Source organism: Emys orbicularis, chromosome 12 (assembly GCF_028017835.1).
Source record: "Emys orbicularis isolate rEmyOrb1 chromosome 12, rEmyOrb1.hap1, whole genome shotgun sequence".
NCBI lineage: Eukaryota > Metazoa > Chordata > Testudines > Emydidae > Emys > Emys orbicularis.
Window position 1 is genome coordinate 22,885,496 of NC_088694.1, and position 25,417 is coordinate 22,910,912.

At 42.3% G+C, this 25,417-nt stretch overlaps 1 protein-coding gene across 1 annotated transcript in view; it reads right to left on the minus strand.

Moving 5' to 3' along the window:
* DHX35 (DEAH-box helicase 35) overlaps window positions 1-24,118 on the minus strand; it is a 45,638-nt gene extending 21,520 nt beyond the window's left edge. The window contains exons 1-12 of the mRNA XM_065414246.1: window positions 24,064-24,118; window positions 21,799-21,932; window positions 21,324-21,416; window positions 17,222-17,299; window positions 12,479-12,583; window positions 10,708-10,769; window positions 8,836-8,905; window positions 8,188-8,247; window positions 6,691-6,803; window positions 4,847-4,943; window positions 2,861-3,019; window positions 1,293-1,503 (exon numbers count right to left, since the gene is read on the minus strand). Coding sequence (XP_065270318.1) covers window positions 1,293-1,503; window positions 2,861-3,019; window positions 4,847-4,943; window positions 6,691-6,803; window positions 8,188-8,247; window positions 8,836-8,905; window positions 10,708-10,769; window positions 12,479-12,583; window positions 17,222-17,299; window positions 21,324-21,416; window positions 21,799-21,932; window positions 24,064-24,103 — 1,222 coding nt within the window. The 5' untranslated portion in view covers window positions 24,104-24,118. The remainder of the gene's footprint in view (window positions 1-1,292; window positions 1,504-2,860; window positions 3,020-4,846; window positions 4,944-6,690; window positions 6,804-8,187; window positions 8,248-8,835; window positions 8,906-10,707; window positions 10,770-12,478; window positions 12,584-17,221; window positions 17,300-21,323; window positions 21,417-21,798; window positions 21,933-24,063) is intronic.
* Between the last annotated feature and the right edge of the window lie 1,299 nt (window positions 24,119-25,417).

Consider the following 25,417-nt stretch of genomic DNA (forward strand, 5'->3'; position numbering starts at 1 on the left):
AGAAGTTAACTATAGAAGAATTTGCTTCCTGCCTCTGTTCAACAAATCTGTTGACTTTCAGGTCATGATGCAAGGCTTCTGGTGGGAAGAGTGAATTGGTGAGATGTGAAGAGACCTAATTTTGTCAGCTGTTATAACTAAAATATTTGTACTGGTGTCCAGGATGAAGCACGAGCACACATCACAAGATTAGAAAATGTAAAATAAACACCAAGTTAACGTTTAATAATGACAATCAGTTCACCTATGTATTTGCCATATGCTATCTGTTTTGTTTTATTACTGATTGAATATATGTAACTGACTTATACTTCTTGTTGAGAAATGCTGAATCACTTCCAGACAGGGGTCTGTGGCCCTTGGTCAGAGCAGGGCCGGCTCTGGCTTTTTTGCCGCCCCAGGCAAAAAAGCCTCCGGGCGGGGGGGGGGCGGAGCCCGGGGGGGCGGCAAAAAAGCCTCCGGGCGGGGGGGGGGCGGAGCCCGGGGGGGGGGGGCGAGCCCCGGCGGGGGCTCCGCTCTCCCGCCGGGGGGAGGGCGGCCGGAGCCCCGGGGCGAGGGTGGCGAGCCCCGGCGGGGGCTCCGCTCTCCCCGCGGCGGCCGGGGGCAGGGCGCGGGGGGGGGGGGCGGCCGGAGCCCTGGGAGGAGGGCGGCGAGCCCCAGCGGGGGCTCGGCTCTTCCCCCGGCGGCCAGAGCACCGGGGGCAGGGCGGCGAGAGGTCGGGGAGCCCCATTGGGGGCTCGGCTCTCCCCCCCGGCGGCCAGAGCGCCGGGGGCAGGGCGGGGAGCCCCGGCGGGGGCTCGGCTCCCCCCCCGGCGGCCAGAGCGCCGGGGGCAGGGCGGCGAGAGGGCGGGGAGCCCCGTTGGGGGCTCGGCTCTCCCCCCCCGGCGGCCAGAGCGCCGGGGGCAGGGCGGCGAGCCCCGGCGGGGGCTCGGCTCTCCCCCCGGCAGCCAGAGCGCCGGGGGCAGGGCGGCGAGAGGGCGGCGAGCCCCGGCGGGGGCTCGGCTCTCCCCCCGGCGGCCAGAGCGCCGCGCCGCCCCCCTCCAGGTGCCGCCCCAAGCACCAGCTTGGTTGCCTGGTGCCTCGAGCCGGCCCTGGGTCAGAGCCAGTGAAGACTGCATTGTTTAGAGACCTGGGTTAACTAATCCATGTGAGTAGTGAAGGGAAGTCACTAGTTCCTGCTGAAACACAGATTCCAATTCTTTACTTCATGATTTAATGTTTGTGAATAGAAACTGGTAAAGCTAGCTGCAAGTCCCACAACAGCAAGATCTCCTGTGCAACACACCGCCTACCTGTGTAAAGTCTATAACATTTTCCAGAACGGTTCCGGCCTGCACGACCTGCTCTCTGATTAGCTGATGCCTTAGATACCGGGACAACCACAAGGCATTCGACTGCTGTTTTTGGATTATAGGCCCGAAGCTTCACAAAGCCACAGTCGATCACAAATGCAATCCCATTAATTGTGATAGATGTCTCAGCGATGTTGGTGGCCACTATCACCTAAACGTATCAGAGAACAAAGTTATTTTGTGACCTTCCACTTCTATTAGTGTTAAAACCTGCAGTCAGTGCAATAGGACTCTGATAGGAACAATTTGGAAATAACTCAGTTAAAGAAGCTACATGGAATGCACCTGAGAGCAAAAAGAGGTTATACATAGATGAAGCAGTTCACATCACACTAGTGAGATATTGACAACTTGAAATCTGTCAATTTTTATGATTTTACAAGCATTTTCCTATTTAAACTGCTGTTCTCTCCCACCAAAACCCAGGGAAACTGTCAATACAAGGAAAATCATGAAATTAACTATATACAAAGTGCTAACAAATAAAAACTGAAAACTGAGAAAAATGTTTCTCTGTAATTTCTGTCTGTTATAATCCCAGGTGTCACTTGTGACAACAACAAAAATGGGGATGGTTGATTTAAGCTGACAGTTTCCCTTTAAAGTTACATTCGTCACCTTCGATCTAAAGAACTGCAAGAAAATGCTAGAGCAGAGTACAGAGAAGTTTAATTTTTAGTTCATCTGAAACAGCAAAAATTAAATCCTCGTCGTTGCTGACCAGTATCAGATTCATGAGCAATCAGGGCAACTTTCCAATTGCTCATCCCCCTCCAACAGCGAGTCAATGATATAGCACTAGTTAAAGCCAAGCAAAGGCAAAAGCTATGATAGCTCACCCCAGGCAGTTCTGCCAATATATCTCAGTTCCAGACATAGGCCTCACCTAAACAGAAAAGCCAATTGTTCCCAATTACAAGGTAGCTCTTGTGCTGTGGAAAAGTGTCCATTACAGGCTAACAGGAGTCAAACACGTGCAAACAAGTTTTAACTAATTTCTTCAGATCCAATTCTAGAGCATTAGCCCAGTGTGCCACCAAGCCTCCTTTTATTACTGACACAGTGTCTCAGCTGTATAAATTGAAGGAAGAAATCCAACTGGAAAAGTAGGCAAGTGCAGAGTACTTTAAAGAAGAGGATGAGAAGTTTGAAGTGAATGCAGAAACACCTGGGGAGCCAGTGCAGAGACTTAAGAATGGAGAAACTGATCAGGTGGACAGAAGGGAAAGATGATTATAACCATCACATTTTGGGAAGACTGAGAAGGTGGAAGAAATAGAAGGAAGCCAGAAGAGTTTGCAGTCGCTGAACATGAAATGATTCCCTCTGTACTGATAGTCTTCACTTGCCTTCTGAAAACTGATAGGCAATGATAGCTGGGGCATAAAGACTGCTTAGAGCAAAAATCAGAGATTGCTTCATTCTAAGGATGGGTGGGCAGTATCTACACAATCTATAACCCTTCTGGATGACAGGCACTATAGCAGTATTATATATGGCAGCCTTACCTTCCTGACACTGTGTGAAACTCTCTCAAACACTTTCATCTGCTCCGAGGAAGGCAGCCCAGCATACATGGGAAGAACACGAAGGTGTTTCTTCATCCCAGAGTGAGAAAGGACTCGAGCCTGTTCTATTAGCATAGAAACGATGGTCTCCACCTCCTCCTAGAACCATATCAAACCAGAAGACAGACCAACAGAGATTAAGCCTTAAAATTGCACAACTCACTCCCAGTTGCATAAGAAAAAGGTACAAACAAAGTTTGTCGCTAGTATCTTGTTACTAGATCGTGAAGAACTTCATATTGCAATCATCCCTCTTCTCTCTTTTATGCTTTGATCAGGAGTGAAATAGTTAACAATACTGACATCTGAACTGCCTTAGCTTCAGATTTTGGACCCAACTGAAATTAATGGCATTTGACTCCTTTCAAAACTTTTGTTTCAGGCTGCCTGCAAACTGAGACAAAACACCACTGCATCAATTAGCTCAGTTTTTCAAAACTTAATTTAGCAACAATAGCGGCTAGAGAATTTTTCTTTAAAAAAAGCTTGAAATCTGGAGCACAAGATGTCAGCCACTACAAATAGCACCAATTTGCCTAACTTCCTTGAGACAGCCCAATTCAACCCCTAAAAGAAAAGCATGTAAACAATCTAAAAAGAAATAAAATGAGATGTAAATATGTTACCCATAATGCTTTGCTTGTTCCCTTTATTTACATGGTCAGGAAAAGAAATTGCACTAAACAAGAAATTTGGCATGCAAGACAGCAACAGGCTTCCTTCACCTGCAACCTTTCCCACTCCTAACACAGGATAGCTAAACCCAGTGGTGGGCAACCTGTGGGCCGCATGCGGCCCATCAGGGTAATCTGATTGCAGGAGGCGAGGCATTTTGCTGACGTTGACCATCTGCAGGCATGGCCCCCCAGTGATTAGGGTTAGGGCTCCGTTCCCAGCCAATCGGAGCTGCGGGTTAGGGTTGCCTGCAGATGGTCAACGTCAGCAAAATGTCTCGCGGCCTGCAATCAGTTTACCCTGATGGGTTACATACGACCCACGGACCGCAGGTGGCTTACAACTGGCTAAACCACTTTTATTATTATTGTGCATCACAGTACCACCTAGAAGACCCACCTGAGATCAAGACCCCCTTGGTGCTAAGCGCTATACAAACACATGGATAGGACTTGACCACACTTGAAAGTTAATTTCGATTAAGGTAGGATATTAATTTAAAGTGCAAAAGCTATTCCTTAATAATTCCATTTGTGGACACCTATTCTGCTATTCCTGAATAAATTCATGTGTACATAAACCCCTAGTAAGAGAAAGTCCCTGCCCCAAATTGCTCATATCTGAAGTAGGAACCTACACTAACAAGGTAGCAATAGTTACTGTACAGTTGTTGGCTTTGCAGTCACATTGTTCCATAGCACCCATATAGAGTAATAAAAAGCTTGTCAGAAGGGGATTAAAATCTATACAATAGCAGGAATTAAAAAGCAAGTTGGAAAATATTTCTTTATCTGAAGTACCAGCTAGGTTGAAATATTACTGGTCAAGTCATTTTAAAGATTTTTAACTTAACTGACACAATCTTACAAACTTAAAACCTTAATAGTCACCACAGTTGGAATTTCTACTGATTAATGAGGATTTACTGGCATTTTAATAACTTGGTGAGTTAGACTAGTACGTAAAAGTTTTGCATTGTTTCTCTGGATAGTGAGAATGAAAGTGCACCGTAACATCAAAGGACATAACTCACCATAGCACCAAGTGTTTGACTTTGAGAAATCTAATTTACTCTGCAGGTAGGATTTTCAGAAGGGCTCAGTGTTGGCCTAACCCTGCTCCATTCATTTCAGAAATCCCAGTGCCTTTAATGGGAGCAGAGTTATACCAAGGATGAGTGCTTTGAAAACTCCAGCATACATCGAAGTAGAGACTTTAAGCAAAAAAGAACAGCGTCCCTTTTGTCTGTACCTGGCCAGTTAAAAATGCCAATATATCTCCATCACTCTCTGTCTGGTGAATTTTCATCACGGTTTCCACAGCTGATTTGACATAATCCGGAACAGGGCTGTGGAAAACAAACAAACAACCAAGACTTAAATACATGGACCAATACAATCTTCTCTCTTTAGTAAGAAAGGAACAAACTGTTAACTTTGCATAGACACTACAAATCAGTCATGTGTTCATTTAATTCATTATGTATCTCCATGAAATTAACCAGTCAACCCTTGGGCCTTCCTGTATCCCATATCCACCAAATCAGAAGCATCCCATTTGTTCCCTTCATACTATCAAAATACAAAAATGTATGATGCTTTTTATAGTAAAAGTATACATAAAAAGCAATATTTTAAATATTTTTGTTTCCTAACAGATGACAAGCAACTCACTCAGGTGAAATTCTAGTGCAAATACTATGGGCTAAATTTTCAAACAATGGTGAAACTGTTTACTGCAAATGCACTCACAAAGGCTCCTAATTGCCTAAGTCTTGTATGCAAATTTTTTGAAAATCTGGCCATAAGCATTTCCATTTCCTAATATTCTACAGGCTTTATTTTATAGGACCTTTGTAAAATTTGGATATGCTCCCATTTACATGCAGGAAGAGTGACATTTTCCCATACTAAATGTGATAACATGTCAAGGCGTGTTTGTACAAATGTGAGTTAGCAGGTACTCAAAGAGGGAGGTGCATAAATTAGAAGGCTCGTTTGAACATCTGATCGTAATGGACTGCTATCTGAGTGACCCCACTGATATCAAGGGGCTGCCCGGGTTTCCTTTAGAAACCTTTTCTCCCCCAGAGGTGTGTAACTCACCTGTAATATTTAGACATTATTAAGAAAAGACTTATTTGTAAGAGGCTAGACACATTTCTTTCAAAGCAAACCGAGGGAAAACCAAAAATCCAGACCCACCAATTTGTCTGTAACTTAGACTGTATGTCTCGTCATGGTAGCCAGGCCACATTGTGCTCAAGGCGGGGGATGGCCATTAGTTGAATGGGAGATCTTTAGATAAAACCCAAATGCAGCACAAGTGGTGATGATGCTTAGAAGGTGCAGTAATTCATCCCCAGCATGGTGCATGATGACACTGTTACCTAGATTTGAGTAGCAATTCCTTTACTTCTTAGATGTTCTTCTCCTTGCAGTTCATTATTACTACTGTTTCATTTTAAGCATCCCCCAATAGCATCTGGAGCAAACAGCATTGGGGTGAGGGGTACATAACTCACTAATATGTGACAATGTACCGATCACACCCACAGTTCTTTGATCAACAAAAATGCAAACTGAGCACTGTATACGCGTGGGGTAAAAGAGCTGACTGCTGCCATCAGACCTGTCCATCCCATTCTGTGGAGGAGAGGGAGCACGAAGCTTCTGCCAGGTTTGCCCATATCCCTTCTGTGGAGGGAGGGGAGGTAAATAATGAAATAACACTGGGCTTGCACCCTCAAGGGGAGGAGAAGCATGAAGATGCCACTGAGTCCCTGCAGCACTTGTCTGAAGTCTGCTCCAGAGGAGAAGGGAACAGGGGAAGGTTCCTGAAGCCCTTCTCCACTGAAGTCTGCTCCTGATGCTCACAAAATAGGAGAAAGACACATTCAACTGCAAAACAATTTCAGTTTTACAGCCTTAATGTGTTAGTACCGAAACCATGTAGTAATATTTTGAAAGCATGACTGAAGTCCCCTTAATAACTGAATTCCCCCCAGAGAACTCCCCAGACACTAACTAGGTAATCTGAAGTCATAGGTGCATATTTCTCTAGTCACCACTTACAAGGATTAAACAGGAACAGACCTCTGTATGTAAAAAATGTCCACCGGAAATGTTCTCCCTTCCACGGTAAGGATCATGCTGGTATCCTTACTGGGGTCGTTGGTCTCATTTTGATTGAAGAAATCTCTAAATTTCTTGATAAAGCAAATAAAAATTTTTCCATTTTAAGTCAGTTTTTGAAAGAACTGAGGCAGACCCCAGAGAATACTGAAGGATGTCAAGTTAATGTCACTTGCATCTTTCCAAATCTGACAATTTGTTATTTTAATAAAGTTGAAGTCCTTATTTTTTTAAAATTAAGGCTAGGGTTTTGGTGCCCAAATCCTATTTAGTCTCAGTGGAAGTTGGGTATTTAAATCACTTGAGACCCTTTGGAAATCCCTGCCTAGAACTCTTTTGTGTAGTTATTATGTGCACACTTTTGTACACCTACAGCTGAACTAACAATTTACACATTCAGTCACAGTAATCAAGCACATGCAGACCATGGATGTCTCTTTTTAAAAAATCAGAGTTAAAGTGTTTCAGAAAGGAACTGATTTATATTTATTAAAACATGTTAATTATTAATGGATTAATTTAATATATTAAATTGCTTACATATGTGTTATCAACAATACATTAAGAACATAAGGGATTCTGTAATTATTGCAGTTAACTACATCTCAGGGTTTCAAAATATATCCATTTAATAACAAATGTGTAACAAATATACTGTATATAAATATAATGTATATACTTAGATATAATAAACATATATATATATATATATATTTAGTCACATATAAATACATGGCTAATATGTCTCTCTCTTACCTACAAGATATTTGAAATTTAACACTTTTTTGATAGTATACAACTCCTCAAAGATTTAATGGAGTATTGTAATGATATCTCATACTTTTACAAAATATATTCCAATATACATGTAGAATATTACCAAGTATGGCACATTATCAGCACTAACTTAAATTTAAATGCTAAATGAACAATGTAGATTTTTTTTGATGCATTAGTCTTACTTTGTGTTTATTTGCTAATTAGCTAAATTCTATAATTCTCAATGGGCTGTTGAGTTACTAGTGAGAAATAGCAAGGTTCTACTGCAGTAGATCATTTAATAATCTTAAATTTTTAATAATCAATGATTGTGTCAATTTGTCATCACCAATATAGGGCTTAAGTCTTTTGGTTTTCTTAGACAGGAAACAAGCTAGATTAAGCAGCAGGAACATCTTTAAATAAAAACAGCCATTTAGGAAAGAAATAGCCACAAATACATGACAGAAACTGATTCATATTAAAATAACCCACCAAAAAATGAGCTTACATAACAAACAAAACTGCAAAGAAATAGAAACACAGCAATTTCACTACTTGTAGATTCTTTTTGCCCATCACCACCATTCAGACAATTCTCCAGATAAGCAGACCAAGTAGGACGAGATGTCTTTACTGCTAGAAGTGAAACTTCCACTTGAGCTCACTTAATTTTTAAAACAAACTCGTAAACTGTACCTCTGCATCCAGTGTGGCTGATGCTACGATCACTCGAAGATCCCCTCGTTTCTTCTGAATCTAAGACAGACAGTAAGAAATTAATGGAGAAATGCCACTCACCCAGGAATGATTAACAGACATGAGATGTCCTACAACATCCTGACCATCATGAACTCTTAGTTACAAATACTTAACAAGCCACACGACAACTGAATGAGTTAAAGCTCATCCAGCAAGGACTGTGCAAGACTCTTTTTTCAAACACTGGGATAGGCTAACTGGTGCCTGTTCCAGAATGATCTCGGTAATCCTATTCCTCATGCCAGAAAAATCAGGAGAAAGTATCTCCAAGGATACAAATCACTTCATACCAGATCGCTCATAGGGAAGCACTATCAGCTGCCATGGAAACAGACTTACTTTACGCCCATGTGGGATAAAAGAAAAGAGCAGTTATGTGTTGTGGAGGCAACAGGGTGGAACCTGAGCGCCAGCTGGGGAAGGCAGAAAGCTGTGTATAAAGAAAGGGTTTAGCCCAATAGATGCATTATAAACCTTTGCTCATGAAACTTTTCCCAACAGGGCCACCAAGCCGTGCAGCAGGATTAAAGGATTAATGGTGAAAATCAAAACAAAAACTAAAAAGGGAAGCAAGTGAGGAATAACCTTTTTTAACAAACCGATGGCAATGTCTGTATACAGGGTTCTTTCATGGGCTTCATCCAGCATGAGGACACTGTTAAAGCAGAAAGACAAGGTTTCAATAATCAGATCTGATTGCCTTTGGAACCAAGACATCCTGTCTCAAAATCCCTACACTTTCAGAGACGTGCCTGGAATTTTAGGCACATCACTCATTAAAGTCAACGTATGTTTGTAACTAAAGTCCTCTCAAAAACAGAGGGAAATGCAGCAAATTACCAGTGATAACGCTTTAATTTACTAACCATAACACCAGGCATTACAAGTAGGGATAGGCAAGCTTCTTTTGCCTAATTTTAAACCTTCTTGAATATCATGGGTTTGAAAGTTTACTCAGATGTTACTGTTCACATTCTACTTCAGTGAGATTGTGGAGAGAAGAGGAGCAGAGAGAGAAAAAACAATCCTGTGTATGTGTGTGGGGAGGGAGAATAAAGATTGAAACATGGAATGAAGTGGGGAGGGAAAAGAAACAGGAGGGGGAAATAGAACACAGGCTGAATATTAAGCATCATCAATGCCAGCTAGTTTTTTGAAGAGGTGCAAGAGGGAATTTCTTCTATCCTTAATACACAATACAGACTTTCCTGGCACTAGGGATTTTGTTTGTTTTTTAGTGATAATCCTGAGGGGAAACGTGTGTTTAAATTAGCAAACAAAATGATTTGCAAACTAATTTAGCAAACCCAAACAAGAGTGAGAAGTTAACAGAACAGCAAATTCCATGAGATTCATTTATCCCTACTAACAAAGCCATTGCATCCAAAGATGCTTCTCAACAACATTTATTTTTTCATTAGGGACGTGGTCTGCTGCTTTTCCTCTTTTGATTTTGGTTTTCGTTGGCACCATCTTCTCAGTAGCTCAGTTTATGCAGTGAAAGTGCAGTTCTGCTCTGAAAAGTCACTATATTAAAAACTGCAGTTCTTTAGTCAACCAGCCAAAACAAGTTTTTACTCGTGTTGACCCTGCAGAGCCAGCACAGCTATAAAAGCATGAGATGTATTCTATTCTGGTTTGTGGATAATAAAGATTAACTAAATTTTGGTTGCAAATTATTGTTACTGATGCACGGGCTGCAATGAACCCAGCTTGACTTTCAGATTGTGTCTGCAGGGATGGCAGTAAGGAAAAAAAAATGATTTGAGCTGAAAGAAACTGAAAAAAACCCAAACCTAAACTGAATTCTACCACTGCCTCCCTACCCACCCACAGAGACTTTTTCAAAGTACACCCTTGTTGTAAGGTAGGTGTTTTCCCTTTCTACTATAAACCTCATTTTCCAGGGGGCTTATTTCTTGACTCTGCTTAAATGTCTCTGGACTGAAACAAAATGCTCAAAATTGTACTTATGCCAAGTCTTTGTTTCATGCACTCCCCTGAATTTAGTGTAGCATATGCTACAGTACGCAAGCTTCCTCCCACAGCTCTGCTGCTGGTTCTTGACCTCCTGAAGCAGGCACTAAGTGGTGCTGTGTTGCATAGTGGTTCTGTGAGGCAGAGATTCAGATACGAGCGAGGGTGCATCTGTCCAATGGCTGCTTGTGACCATAGTCAGAGGAGCAGATGTTCAACTTTAAATGAACAAAAGCAAACCCTCCATTGGGCTAGGTTACCCAGGTTTACTTGGTTACCTTAGAAACCTTCCAATGGTGGGGCACTGTTTGCATGTAAATTATTTCCTATAATTCCCTAATAAGGCTGACATTCAAACACCAAGATCAGCTTCAGTCTTTGGGATGTTTATTAACTGCCTTTTAGCCAGAAAAAATTCAGACATTTGCCATGGGTCTGCCAGTCATCAGCAAGGATCTGCTCCATGTAACATGTCTTTACCTGTATCTCGTTAATAGTGGGTCAGCCATCATCTCCCTCACCAGCATACCATCGGTCAGAAACTAAAATCAAACACCAAGAAAAATGAGTCATCTATAACCTACCTCTAGGCTCAAGCTCAGCTGGATAGGCTATTTATATTACCTGTTTGTAAGAAACTAACAAGTATTCTGGATTACAAAATTCTATTTATATTGCCTTTGACACATTTTCTATGTGCCTTTCACGCTCTGCAGTGTCAGCTACAGACATGTGCTTCTGAACGCTAGTACTGAAAAATAGTAAGAGCTACAAGTAAGGGACACCAAATCAATCCAAGTATAAACAGATCAAATTTGTGTAAGAAATTCATATTTAATTTTTTATAAATTAAGTTAGTACTTGTGCAAAAACATGGACTGACAGCACTAAAGACAGCAGTTCCTCATTCTGGCCTGCTATCATGCCTCAACCTGCCTTAAAGAATGCCACATGTAGAGTGAAAAGCTTCTTCATTCTCTGTGCCCGCTCAGTTGTCGGCACCTCTAAGGAAACTGCTTAACAAGTGTCAGGTAGCTCAGATCAGAATACAGATGATGTTTTGTGATATGGACATTTTCCTCTTAGCTAATGAAACCACAATCTTTTCACAAAAACAATAATTTCTAGCTACTCTGGACTTAGAAACAAAACCTTTTCAGTTTACTCATGAGTTGGACACAGCCCTGAGCTAGATATGAACTGATGACTTTGAGGCGAAAGGTTCCATATTTCTTCCCTTACTAATCCCATAAGCACCAAAGTACTAAAAAATATTTAAGAACTGTTTTGTAAATACACATCCTCCTATTGTTTTATATTGCTTTTTAAAATTACTTTGAATTATTCAAGCTTTTGACAATACTTTTAATAAAGGTAAAGTATTAGATAAATCCTATTCACTGTTATTATTCCATAGAAAATAAAACAAACTCTCTTCTCCACATAGCATAAATAATTTCAATATTCCCCAATGTGATAACAGAACAAAGCTGTGAGGGGGGATACCAGAAAGCTACAGCCCACATGAAGTCACCTTCAGCTAGTTTGTTCATTCTCTCAATCTAATTTTATCTTTAAGGTGGCTAGGATAGCCTAGCTTCAATTCATTGCAGCCCTTCCTTTCCACTTCACTGGTATCTCGGGTTACACTAGCACTGGAGCAATAGCTGATCATAACCACCTTGAAAAGCTCCTTTGGGTTTAGAATGGTGGCGGCTGGTATTAGCAGAATAGAACATAATGTTCTATTCATTTTATTAAGATTTAAATAACCATTTAAACATTTTAAACATATGCAAACACACAAAGAGGGTAGAATCAAGAACCTTACATAAGCTGACAAAGTCCTTAACAATGAGCAAAAAAAATACAAAATTAAGACTGAAAATTCAAGTTATATCCCTTAAAAAAAAAAAAAAAACTCCTTTCAATAAACTAACCCACCATCCCAGAAATAAGGATTATAATAAAGCACTATACCACTTCCTTTATTAAACTTTAAAAATATTGAAGGCAGTGTGACTAATGACTGTGGCAGGGACCTGAGAGCCTGTTCCTCATTCTTTTACTAACCCACTGTATTATTCTGTGCAATTCACCATTCTGTGACTCAGTTTCACCATATGCAAAATGGGTATAGTACTATCTATCCCACTCATTGGGTGTTACAAAGCTTACTTAATGTTCACAAATGCACTTTGAGAGCTTCGGCTAACCATTTCAGGATACCGGCACTCTGCTTAAGATTCACCTTAATTCTTGTAGCCTGTGGGTCCGTGCAGTCATCAAATCGAATACAATATCCAACTTCATGACCCAGCACTGCGCCCCTTTCTTCAGCCACTCGGCCTGCAACCTAAGAGAAGAGAGGTCTTGCAATGCAACAGAAACAGTACAATGGAAATCTGTTGTAAACCACCTCCTTTTCGTAGCCTTGTTTGGGAGTGAGGGGGTAGGAAAGGTGGAGTGTGAAAATACTGTCATTTGCACTGATTCCACTGGACTCAAATTCTGCTCTGTATAGCAATATGTCCTGAACAAACATTCTGTAGTTACTTTAAAAAACATTAGGATTAATTAAATTAAAAAAAAAACCATGACATTTCAGTTTTTCCAAAAGAAATTATTAGAACACCAGATGAAAAAAACAGGATATATGGTCACTTTACTTGTAGATAACAGTGAAACCAACAACAAACAGATCAGTTTCACTCTGCTTTTGCTTGAGAAAGCTATGGAGCTATCTTCTGTGATAGAGAACTCAAACGGTAAACATGGGAAAGAGACTGCCCCTCAAAACAGACAGAAAGCTGAGGGAAGGACAGAGTAACAAACACACACAGCCCATTGCCCAAGCTTGGAGGCAGAGGCTTCCTAAACCACCTTGCAGCAGACAGGGCACATAAAAGATTTTTTTAGATTATTTTAGTTTGAGTAATTTGGCACTTCTAGTGGGAAAAACAGGGAAAGGGGAGTCAGAAATCCACAGTTTGATTACCAGGCCTATGCACTTTGGTAACTGCACTGCTAATCAAAACACAATCTTTCTCTGGTAATCCTGAGATTACAGCGTTCACTATCAAATTCAAAATAAAGGCACTAAAGAATGGAGGGAAACAACCTCCACTAACCAAAAAAAACACGCTTGAATATTTGAAACTGAATTTTTAAAAGTTATTTCAATAGACTGCATGAATCCAAGTCAGGTGGCCATGAAAAAGGAACAAGTTATCGCTTGCAAAATCATATGCACATGGACAGCATCTTTACTGTCTTTTTCTGAGAGGACAAATATTTTATGTTTGCAAACATGCTGAGTCAATTAACAGCAACCCTGTCCGGTGCAAACATTTATAACCTCCGAAATATCAGCTTTAGCTGAATTTCCTATTGGGGTAAATGGAAAAATACCTGTAATTTATTGTTTGTGGTAACATTCATGGCTGCTCAACCAGACTTTTTTTCCACATGATCAACACTGGTAAATATGGACATGAGGTTTGTCAATATTTTTTCATGTTTTCAGTCAATGTTTTGCAGTAATAATTATTATAAAAGTCTTCACACATTTAATGGATACTTCCAATTTATACCTTATTTATAATATGCCAATTTCAGAAAATTTCATCGGGGTTGCCAGCAATCTTGAGAGAGAGAGAGAGCGCGCGCATGTGCACATTTGTGTGTGTTTATGTATGTAGGGAAGGTGGGCAGGTTCTGCTCTAAAACTACTATTTTAATCAATGGCGGATCTAAGTTGGCCCAAAAACCAAGGGAAGGACTGGAGTGCTCAGTTCTGATACCTAATCTTTTACTGATGAAGACTGAAGACATTAATGTAAGGTTCAAACTTAAAATGTCAAAGTAACCACTCCAGAAAATGAGGCACACATTTGTAAACAGTTTAGACCCATGCCTAATTTGTGCATACAGTTGCTGAAAATGCTTTCTTAAATCTAGAAATCATGTGCCCAATTTGTTTAAAAAGAGATATGATCAACTTAAAAATCATACGTTGTAAGCCAAATTTCTTTACGTATGCTACTAACACCTAAAAAACAAATTTAAAAATCCAATTTACTTATTTATAGACTTTTTGCATTTCTCTCAGCTTGGACAATGAAAAAAATCATTTCTGCCCAATTCACTTTTTGTTTACACTCAGTTTCACCTGCAGGTCCTTAGTGCTGTAATGTTTGTGTTTCAAACACTGCAAGGGAATGTTTAATTAAAAACAGCTTGCACTGGAATTTTACATAAACTGTCAATGCATTTCTATTGGTCTTCTATTTTACAAATGCTTTTAAAATAAAATCTTTAAATTAGAACTGAGGCACATTTGTGCTACGTATTGTACACACACCGAGAAACAAACAATCCCTACCCAAGAGAACTTGCAGTCTAAGTTCCCTGTCTGAAAACTGATAGTACGCAGGCAGATTGCTGTGTCCTCACAGGTCCATACGCGTACAGCAGCCTGCTGCACACTATCAATTGCAGGATCAGAGGCCAACAATACAAGTGACGCAAAATGGAAGGAGAGATCTAAGCAAATATGTTTAGTATTATAATTAGATAATCGATTATTCCCATTTGTCCCTCAACTGACCCAGCACTGACCGATTTCTTATAAAATGACAATGTCGCTTTAAAAAAAAAAAATTCTGAGTATAGAATCTTCTATCCATCAGACAGATAGAGAACAGGCAGAAGTAATTCAAGCTAACCCACTATTGTTTTGCCAATGTGACACAACTGGGATGACCACTCGTGAGGGAAAAGGGTAGTTCTGTCTTCATGGTCTTTCCAATAGTTGGCCTCTCTCCCGAGACTGTGTACCAACTAGTTTTGATGGCGATTTTGTGATAGTGACACACAGGAAGTGAACTGACTAAATATTTCTCATGTGTCACTGAATGACTATCAGACAGCAATGACTATGGGACACTACCAACTTGGGTCATTTTAAACCAACAGCCTAGGGATGAAAGCTCCAATCTTGATTAATCAGATCCTATTCTATATTATTGGTTTTCTGAACCCAGAGATCTGCTGTCCAACACCTACTTTTAATGAAAAACTAAACAATGTGCATTTTAATCCTATTAATTTGGTCAAAATTACATTGTTTTCAACAGTCATTTGAATTACACTCTTTAAATCGTTTTGACAGGCTTTAAAAATAATCTCCACATGTGTATGTTTGTCTCTGCCCTGCACATAAAAATGAATCTCTCTCAATCGCCCATTTTCTCTATTATTCTCTCTCCCATGAATTCCTTCATGAACCCATTACTTCAGATGGGATCTTCTCAGCTCCCTTCCTCTCTCAAACCAAGCATTCAAGCAGATAACCAGGGCTGACAATGCAAAGCTAATTCAAACAGAAGTCCTAAAGTTTCTAAATTATTTCCCCTTTATAGCTCTGCAACTTCCTCTTTCCCCTCTGGCAATGTCTATCCTCTAGTGAGGAGAGCAGATGAACAATCTTCTTTAAAAAAATCCATTTCAACCAGTCAAAGTAATAAGTAACACCAACCATGCCTCCCAGCCCCCTCAAATGGCCAGACAGTCAGGAGAAATTTCACGGGTGTTCCCAGCTTGAGACCCCACTGTGGCAACATGCTAAACTATAATCAAGCAATCTCAGTCTTTGAGCCTTAAAAGGAAAGGGGGTAAAAGCAGAGGTACCATTGAGAACACAGACTATAATTTAACATAAATCTTTACAATATATGGAGTCTGTCAGGTACAGAATTACACAGTCAGGTAGGCATATTAGATGGAGGTTGAGAGAGAACAGATGGAGGCGAGCATCCCTCTAGAAGCACTAGACTCAGATCACTGCTGGAGGCAGGATGCTGGACTAGATAGATAAATGATCTGATCCAGTATGAAAATGCAACAGGAATCCACCAAGCATTTATTTTTCTAAGACAGCATATTACCATAGGTACAGGTTGACAGGTGGCACATACAATGTAATGTAAAGAAATTAGGACAGGATATAGAATAGCAAAGAGGTCTGTGTATGAAATGGTCAGAAGCTGCAAAACACAGATGAAGAAAACAATTGTGGCTGAGGGGAGAATGCTGCAGTGGACATAAACGCAACGTCTGGCAGCAGTTAAGAGAAGAACAAGGGGCATATCAGAAGAAAAGAGCACAACTCAGTAGAAATGATCATGGAAGCATTATTAAAGGCAGGAAGAGCCCATATTGAGTAATGGGGACTTTGCTACAGGAAGGATATTGAATGTAATGATACAGAAAAGGGCAACAAAAACAAAATGCCCCATATGTTCTGAGATGTTGTGAAAATTAGGTTTATAGTCATTAGAAAAAAGAGGACCTCAAGAAGGGAACAGGACTGAGGTACCTATAATTCCATGTGGTACAGAGAAAGGGGATGCTACCAAACTAGCAGTGAAGGCAACCAGTTCATACAAGAGAGAACGAAAGAATCCAAGAAAGACAAGTCACTAAAGGATCAAAAAGGCTAACAATGTTAGGAACCATTAGGAAAGGGACAGATAATAAGACAGAAAATATCATAATGCCACTATATAAACCCACGGTACGTCCACATCTGGAATACTGTGCCCAGTTCTGGTCACCCCATCTCAAAATGGATATAGTGGAACTGGAAAAAGTACAGAGAAGAGCAACAGAAGTTGATCCAATAAAAGATATTACCTCACCCAACCTGTCTCTCCACTAGTTTAGTGATGCAGATAAATGGAAACTAATGTTCAGTTATATAACCTGATACAAACAATCAATACATCCATTCAAAGGAAATCGCTAGTAAATTAGCCTGAACCAATATGTGGACTAGTAAAAATTTTCTATGGTAAGGCCAGATCTGAAACTGTACAATTTTTATTGAATTTAGAACTTTTGAACATTCTGCTTAAGGAGAATCAGTAGAAGAATCATTTAAACTTGAAGCTGCAACAATGTTAATTTTTACAGCAAAAAAGAAAGAACTCACTGAAACAGCAGCAACTCTGCGAGGCTGCGTCACTCCCACTACTCTCCCTTCGGCTGTCCAGCCAGCTTCTGCTAGATACTGCAAACAAATATCGAAGACAGGAAATTAATTAGTCATACATGACACAATGTATCCAGCAGTTAAAGCATGGTACTGGATATCAGGGCTTCTAAGATTTATTCCTGGTTCTGACATCGACTCTCTGTGACACCGCAGGTAAAAAAACGAAGATTTTGTGCATTAGTTGACCCCCACTATAAAATACGTATACTATTACTACCCCTACCTCACAGGTACATTAGCATTTAGAAAGCATTTTAAGATATTGAGATGAGAGAAGATTCACAACTGTAAGTATTTCTTCTTAGTGATTCCTTCCCTGCCCCTCTCATTTAGTAGTCCTGTCTCAGGAAAAATGTCTGAATAGCATTAGTCAAGTACTCATGCTGAAGCAGTTAACATACCTCACTAGTTTTGTAGCCATGTAGCAAGAAGAGCTAATTTTATATATTTAGCAAATATGGTTGTTGTTTTTTTACAATACTTGTCACAAAAAAACAGCTACTAAATTTCTGTAACTGTTATACTTCGGATGTGTTGCACATGTCCATTCCATGTTAGGCGTATGTGTGCCTTGAGCACAGTCGCCGGAAATTTTTCCCTCAGTGGTACCCATTGGGTTGGCTCTAGCACCCTCTGGTGCGGCACGCTCATGGCACCAGCGTAAAGGGACCGGCTGACCCTGCACCTCTCTAGGGTGTCCCATCAAATGTTTTCTTTAGAGCCCCGCCAGGTATCTGGCTGGGGCGGGTACAGATGCTGAGGTGTATGGGGGCAGCTGCCTGCGCGTAAAACCCCTGCTTTGTTTCTTTTGAAGGTCATGGAGGGATGGTGAAGCATAGAAACGGGTGCTCTGCTGAGGCCTGAAATGCTTCCTCAAAGGCACTAGGGTGTAGAGGCCCAGGGACTTGAGGGTAGCTCTGGAGTCCTTCAGTGCATGGAGCTTTGCTTCTTTCTGCTCTGAGAAGAGTGAGGTCCTGTCAAACGGAAGGTCCTGGAGAGACTGCTGGACCTCCGTCGGCAGGCCTAAGGACTGCAGCCAAGAACAGCTGCACACGGCCACAGTTGAGGCCATGGATCTAGTTACCAAGTCTGCTGTGTCCAGAGCAGCTTGCAGAGAGGCCCTGGCTATTGACTTCGATTCTTCCACCAGTGCAGAGAAGTGCTGCCTGGACTCCTGGGGAAGCAAGTCCCAGACATTAAAATTGTATCTCCCTAATAACGCCTGTTGGCTGGATATACAGAGCTTTAAACCTCCTGTGGAATAAACCTTTTACCAAATAGGTCTCTGAGTCCTTCGCCTTAGGGGTTTCTCCATGCAGCTCCTGTCTCTCCCTTTTGTTGGCTGCTGAGACCACAACGGGGGGGGGGGGGGCGCGCGGGAGAGGAGGAGTACAAGTACTCATACCTTTGGGCAGGAACAAAGTACTTTTTCTCAGCTCTCTTTGAGGTGGATGGCAGGGAGGACGGGGTTTGCCACAAGGCTTTAACTGGTCACATGATGGCCTAATTGAGAGGCAGCCACTTTAGACAGCCCTACCGCAGCCAAGATGTTGACAAGGCTGTGGGAGGATTCTTTGACTACCTCCACATGCAGCCCTAAGTTCAAGGCCACCTCTTCATCAGCTCCTGATGAGCTTTGAAGTTGTCCGGGCGGGGTGGTGGGGGGGGGGGGTGACATGCCCGCCTCTGACACTGCCTTGTCCAGGGAGGAGGAGGAAGCCTGCACTGGCAAGGGGCCCTCCTCTTCTCCTTCTGCACCGACTGTGTCCCGCAGGTCTAGGTCCTATGGATCGGTACCAGGATCAGTACCGGAGTCCAGGTCGGGTGCTGTGTGATGGGATGGAGGAACCCTTCTCTCTGAAGCCTTCAAATATAAGCATCTGGAATGTGCCCCTGACATCAGGGGAAAACCCCAAGGGTTCCAAAATGGCCATTCCCTTGACACAGGTCAGTGGCCACTGGATCAAGCACTTGGAGGTACCCCTGCGTCCAGGTCTATCACCACATAGGTCTGACCAGGAGGGTACCGACAGCAACCCATCTGTTCGGTATCTGACCCCACTTCTGACTCAGACGATGAGCCTTCCTCCGGAGACCATAGCGGTGTGGTACTCATCGGTTCCAGAGATCAGTGCCAAGGTGGGGAGGCCTGCATCGAGGATAGCAGGGACAGTTTCCCCCTAGATGGTACCAAGGGTCCAGGTACCAAGCAGCAGCTTGAGGTGACGTGCTCCCTTCTGCCCACCTACACCACCAACACCAGCTCTTGCACTGCCGGCAATGGCAGTACCAATAGCACCAGCAAGTATCTGGCTGCTATGAATGTTTTCAGGGTGGCCAACACCGTGATCACGCCAGAGTCTTGCTGTCCCTCCGGCACCAGCTTATCTGGTACTGGACTCAACAGAGCCTGCAAACAGGATGGAATCAATGGTACCCGCACATGGAGAGGGGGCAAGGCAGTGACCTGACTCATGTCGCACTCCTGCGCTCCCCATGCTTGGCCTTTTTCTGAGTCGGGGAATGCCCCCTTTTGGCCAGCTGCTTCTTATATTTCTTTCTCGGCACCGGTGACAGGGAATGGTACTGAGAGTCCCTCATGGTGGGAGGAGCACTCTGCACTGACGCTGAAGTACTCAGTGCCGAGTCTGACTCGCTTGGCTCCGAAGAGGGTCTGAGTGCCTCTTCCATCAATAGGAATTTCAATCTGGTCTCCCGGTTCTTCTTCGTACGAGGATTAAAATCCCGGCAGTTATGACAATGGTCCCGGACATGAGCCTCACCCAAGCACTTTAAGCAACTGGCATGCGGGTCGCTCAAAGGCATAGGCTTGGCACAGGACTTGAAGCCTGGTGACTGAGGCATGCCTTGGCACCAGGGGCAGATGAAAATCCACTAACAAGCAAGAAGCTCCAACTAAACTATGTACAAAAGCTATTTACAGTACAAACAAAAAATAAATAAGTAGTGAAGAAAGAAACAGGGGAAATGGATGAAAAATGAAGACCTCTGAGTACAGCTTGTCGTAGCAAGAAGAGCAGTTCCAGCAACCATCACAGGCAGTAAGAAGGAACTGAGGGGGGCGTGGGGTTGGCCGTTCCCTTTTTTACCTGCGCCATGAGCGCGCGGCACCAGAGAGCACTAGAGCTGACCTGACAGGCATCACTGAGAGAAAAATGTCCATATACTGTGCTCGAGGCGTGTACACACCTAAAGTGGAATGGACATGTGCAAGCATTCGAAGAAGGTTAATATTTTAATGGAATATGAAAAGGTGCCATACAAATATGTTTCTCCCATTCATGTTACAATTTTCTGGCAAGGAAGTACAGGAAATAAAGATGGTCACTGTTTGACCAGAGAATTAGAAAGATCCTGATTGAAATTTTTTCTTTACAAATGGTGATGAATTTAAAAGAATTCTGAAGGAGTAATAAATTTAAGAAAAGTTGGCCTCCTAGTTGAGCAGGAGCTTTTTGCAGTGGGAATTGTGGACCCAAGTTTGATTCCTGAGTATGGTCATTTGTTACATAGGCCAATAAGTTATGTGGCAGAAGGATTTTATGCTGTTGCAATCATAGAATATCAGGGTTGGAAGGGACTTCAGGAGGTCATCTAGTCCAACCCCCTGCTCAAAGCAGGACCAATTCCCAACTAAATCATCCCAGCCAGGGCTTTGTCAAGCCTGACCTTAAAAACCTCTAAGGAAGGAGATTCCACCACTTCCCTATGTAATACATTCCAGTGCTTTACCACCCTCCTAGTGAAAAAGTTTTTCCTAATATCCAACCTAAACCTCCCCCACTGCAACTTGAGACCATTGCTCCTTGTTCTGTCAATGCCAGAACCTGTTGGCTGATAGCAAGGGAGAGACAAGGTGTAAGGCTTTCTCATACCTCAGTGCATTGCAATATTAGGACTGGGCCTAAGGTATCACCCTTGCCCCATAAGGTCTCTACACCATTCCCAAGAGTTGGCTGTCATCCTACGTAAGATCTCCTGGAAGAATACAATTTTGCTAAGTTACATGCACACTCACTTGTGGAATCTGAGTACTTTTTCCACATCCTGTTTCTCCAACAATCACCAGCGTCTGATAATTCTCCACCAGATAAAGGATGTGGTTTCTAAGCTGGAAGGGCGAAACATATTCAAGTTAGGAGAACAAATCTGTACAACAGAATTTTCAATACATTTCTGCAAAGAGCAATGCACATATAGACATACACTCAGTATAAGGTACGAATTATTAATTCATTAAACTTCATCAATGCAGTGCACAACATATAATATTTGAACATAAATCCACATAAAGGTTGTAATAAAAAAGAGCAGATTCACTTTTGCCAACATCTATTAAACACAAAGAATAAATTTCATGAAATAAAAGAATGGTGACTTCCATTACATCACTTTCATGTTGTAAAGTGATGTTTAAGAGAGAGGATCAAAAACAATTTATAAAAGAAACACAGCAGGCATGAGATTCAGCATATCAAAAAGTTCTTTCATACCTTAAACACTGGTAACTTTTGTCTCTGTTGTTCAATTGAAAGAGATGCATAGGGATTATAGATGACAGAAACACCAGTACTTTCAGCAGCACTCTGCCTCTCTTCTGTGAGACTGACACCAGGACCTTCCGTGCCTACATGACATGAGACAATTTTAATAGGAGGATGATAGAAATTTGCCTGGCATATCTCAGTCTAACTCAGACAAATAAGTTCTTTAGGAAAATGAACTCTGACTGCCTTCTAACATGTGCTGTTAAGCATCTCTAACGTAATAATAATAAACATATGTAGTTAATGCTTAACAAACAGGAACTTGTTCCAAATTAAATGTAAATCTCCATTTTTTAAAGTCTCCTAACATGGCACAATATATCTGTGTCTTTCAAAGAAAATTGTAAAAACTTCTATGAAACATCTATTTCATGAGAAACGTACAAAAGCCTTAACTTTTGGCACCTCTCTTTTTCCTTTTCTTCTGCTTTAAAGAAAGTTTTTTGACATACTCACTGTTTTTCCCAGGAATGCCTCTATTCATTTAAAACCAGGAATAGGCAATAAGAATCAATTTCATCAACACACAATGCTAGAATAAGTCTTCCAATGGAACCGTTTTGATTGAGATTAATTCTAAGGTATACTTTTAGCCCTACTTGCTTATGAGCCATGCCACTCACTAAATTGAGCTCATAAATCTATTTATTCCCAGTACATGTAACTGGGAAACTAATGACAGCTGGAAATGCTCAATCATGTGAGGGGAAGGAGAAGATTTTTCTCATTAAGGTAATGCATCATCTGCAGTTTTCTCCTCTGCTGTTCAGTTGAGATGTCCCTCATTTTGTAGGATCTGTGTTGCACATTATTGGCCATGTCCACTGAAGGATTTAAACTATATTTGCTCAATTCTGCTTTAAAACAGACAGGTCCCATCCACATTCAACAAACTGTTTACATTTTGTATTTAACATAGACCAGTTTAAAGAGAGGTTAAAAATGGTTCCAATAAGAATTTAATCCCCATTGTAGACAGAGATTTAAACATCATATCATATAACATTTGGATGCCAACTGAAAGATAGGGAATAATTCCTCTGATCATCCATATGTTTTCTGTTACCGCTCTCCTGGACATACCGGACAGGTAGTCATCTGATTTAAATAAATTAATTCAACTTGCCAAGGCTCATCCATTTGGAGGGAGACTCCCTCATTTTTAGATTAATTTTACAGCAACGTATACATTTCTCGTTGTTAATCTTCAGTGTATGGACCCGATCTTCCCATGTGTTTGTACAGTGACCATGCTACAGGGGATTTGGGACACACAGGAGACTTCAGTATATCCCAGGAAATTGACTACTTGAATTCAAAATGTTTCTGCCTCTTTCTCTACTATTAACCAGTCTATATTCTGGCTCTTCCATAAGCTGATTGCTGCTTTGGGCAAGTGCATTACTGAAACCTCTGGGTGATAGTAAATTGTTTTCAGATCCTCACACAAAACACAGAGCATAAGCACAAGATGGTATAATTCTTTCAGGAAGAGTTTTGCATTTCAGTTAGATTTGCTCTCTGCTTTGCTTTTATTATAGAAGAGCTGCAGCGCTGCTATAGTTAAGGTTGGGAGTCCCTTGCTTACAAGATGACTAATTCTATTTTATTTTAGAGCTATACGTGAATTTAGTGCTGGTGAAAGATGCCTGTTTGATATCCCTGAAGACCCACCACCCTATTTATCCACAGGGGAGTTTCAACCCAGGCAGCAGGAGCACACGCTTCCCGCCCGCGCCCCCAATGCAGCCCTGCCAATGTGCCTTCACCCTGCAGCCCAGAGCCCACCCTCAGCTGCACGAGCAGAGCTCAGACTCCGTGACCCATCAACCCTCAGCATCTCCGCTGACCGGGGGCCAGGCAGGACCAGGGAGAACGGCAGCTCAGATAATGGGGGCGCCCGGATTGTAACCCTGCCAGCTCAAGGTGAACCTAAATGCCCCACCCACCCTGAGACTCTGGGGAGAGGGGGAATAATTACAGACCATTAAGTCACCAGCTCCTGGTCACTGTGGTGGGGAAGGGTAAGAACTGAACAGCTTTGCCCCAGCGCCAATAGGAGGTGGGACGAGGGGAGGCCCAAGAGGCTCCTGCCGGGCGGCACGGCCAGGTCCCGGCGAAGGGAAGCAGAGAGGACTAGCACCGGCGGTACCTATCCCCGGCCTTTGCTCCCCCGTGGTTCCCTCCCTCCAGGGCCCGTTCGCCCCTCACCGGGTTTCCAAAACTTCATCGGTCCCACGGGCGCCGCCATCTTGGGGTGAAAGGTCAAAAAGGAAGTGACGCCCCCACCCACCGCAAGGGGCGGGGCTGGGCTGTGTGTCACGTGATGAGCTATGTGATTGACCGGCCGTTGCCATAGCATCGGTCCCGCGGGCTAGCAGCAGTTGCTCTTTTCTGTGCCATGCGCTTCCCAGCCCTGAGTCGTAGGGGAGCAGGGGGCCCCATTGTGCCCCTGGCAGCTCCCTCCCCCACCAGAGGAGGCGCCCAGAGACTAGGGTGATGGGCGCCAAGGTTGGAGCCAGAAGGTCCCTCCCCTCAGGGGCGGCCGGGCAGCACCCCAGGGCCCGGCGGAGCAGGGGGAGGCGCAGGCTCCTTGGGACTTTGTGCCTTGATCTTTAATAGCGGGGCGTGGAAGGACTTTTAGGGGTAAAATGCGGTAAGTGGTGATTTCGCTATACACAAACCTAGGAGAAAATATTTCAAGCAATAATGATTGAAAGCTACAGCTGGGCCAAGTCGGGAAAATGGGGCTTGAGAACATGTTAGATCAGTGACACTCACTCAGACCTCCTGGTGCAGGAGCCAAATAGGGCTTGGGTCTTTTTCTTATATAGGCACCTATTACCCCCCCACCCCCGTCCTGATTTTTCACACTTGCTGTCTGGTCACCCTAGAGCCAAATCAGTATCAACTGTACCCAAAAGAGTCATAGTAGTGTGAATTCATTGTTTCTTTATATATATGTGTGTGTGTGTGTGTGTATATATATATATTATTCTCACAGCAAAGGGACTGACCAAGTATTATTATTTTTATCAACTATAATTGGTTAATAACATACCAAAAGCATCCTGACTGGTTAATAACTTAGATTGGTTAATAATTAAATCACACCCAGTTTTAATGTGTGCTGCAAAGAGCCATGCCTGGAGACACATTAAAGAGCCACTTGCAGCTCCTGAGCCTCAATTTGAGTATCTCTGTGTTAGAGTTTGATTGAAGGATATTCAGCTGATAGATTTTGATGTGTGATGTTGACTATTTGTGTAACAGTTATGAAGCTTTAACTTTTTGCATCTCAGTGCCAACTGCCATTAAATAATTATTGTCTGACCCCCCCCAATAAATTCCCATAACTGTGAAAATTTAAAACAATAAAAGAAAAAAGCTTTAAAGTAAACGTTGGTGTGTGTGTAATCTAAATCAATTTCTTTCAGGCCTAATAATAGATGTGGGGCACACAGGACAATGCTGTACTCAGAGACCCCATGACGAAACATTCCCCATACTGCCAGTTCACAAGTGCTGAGCCACCAGAATATCATGTGTGGTTTAAAAAAATCAT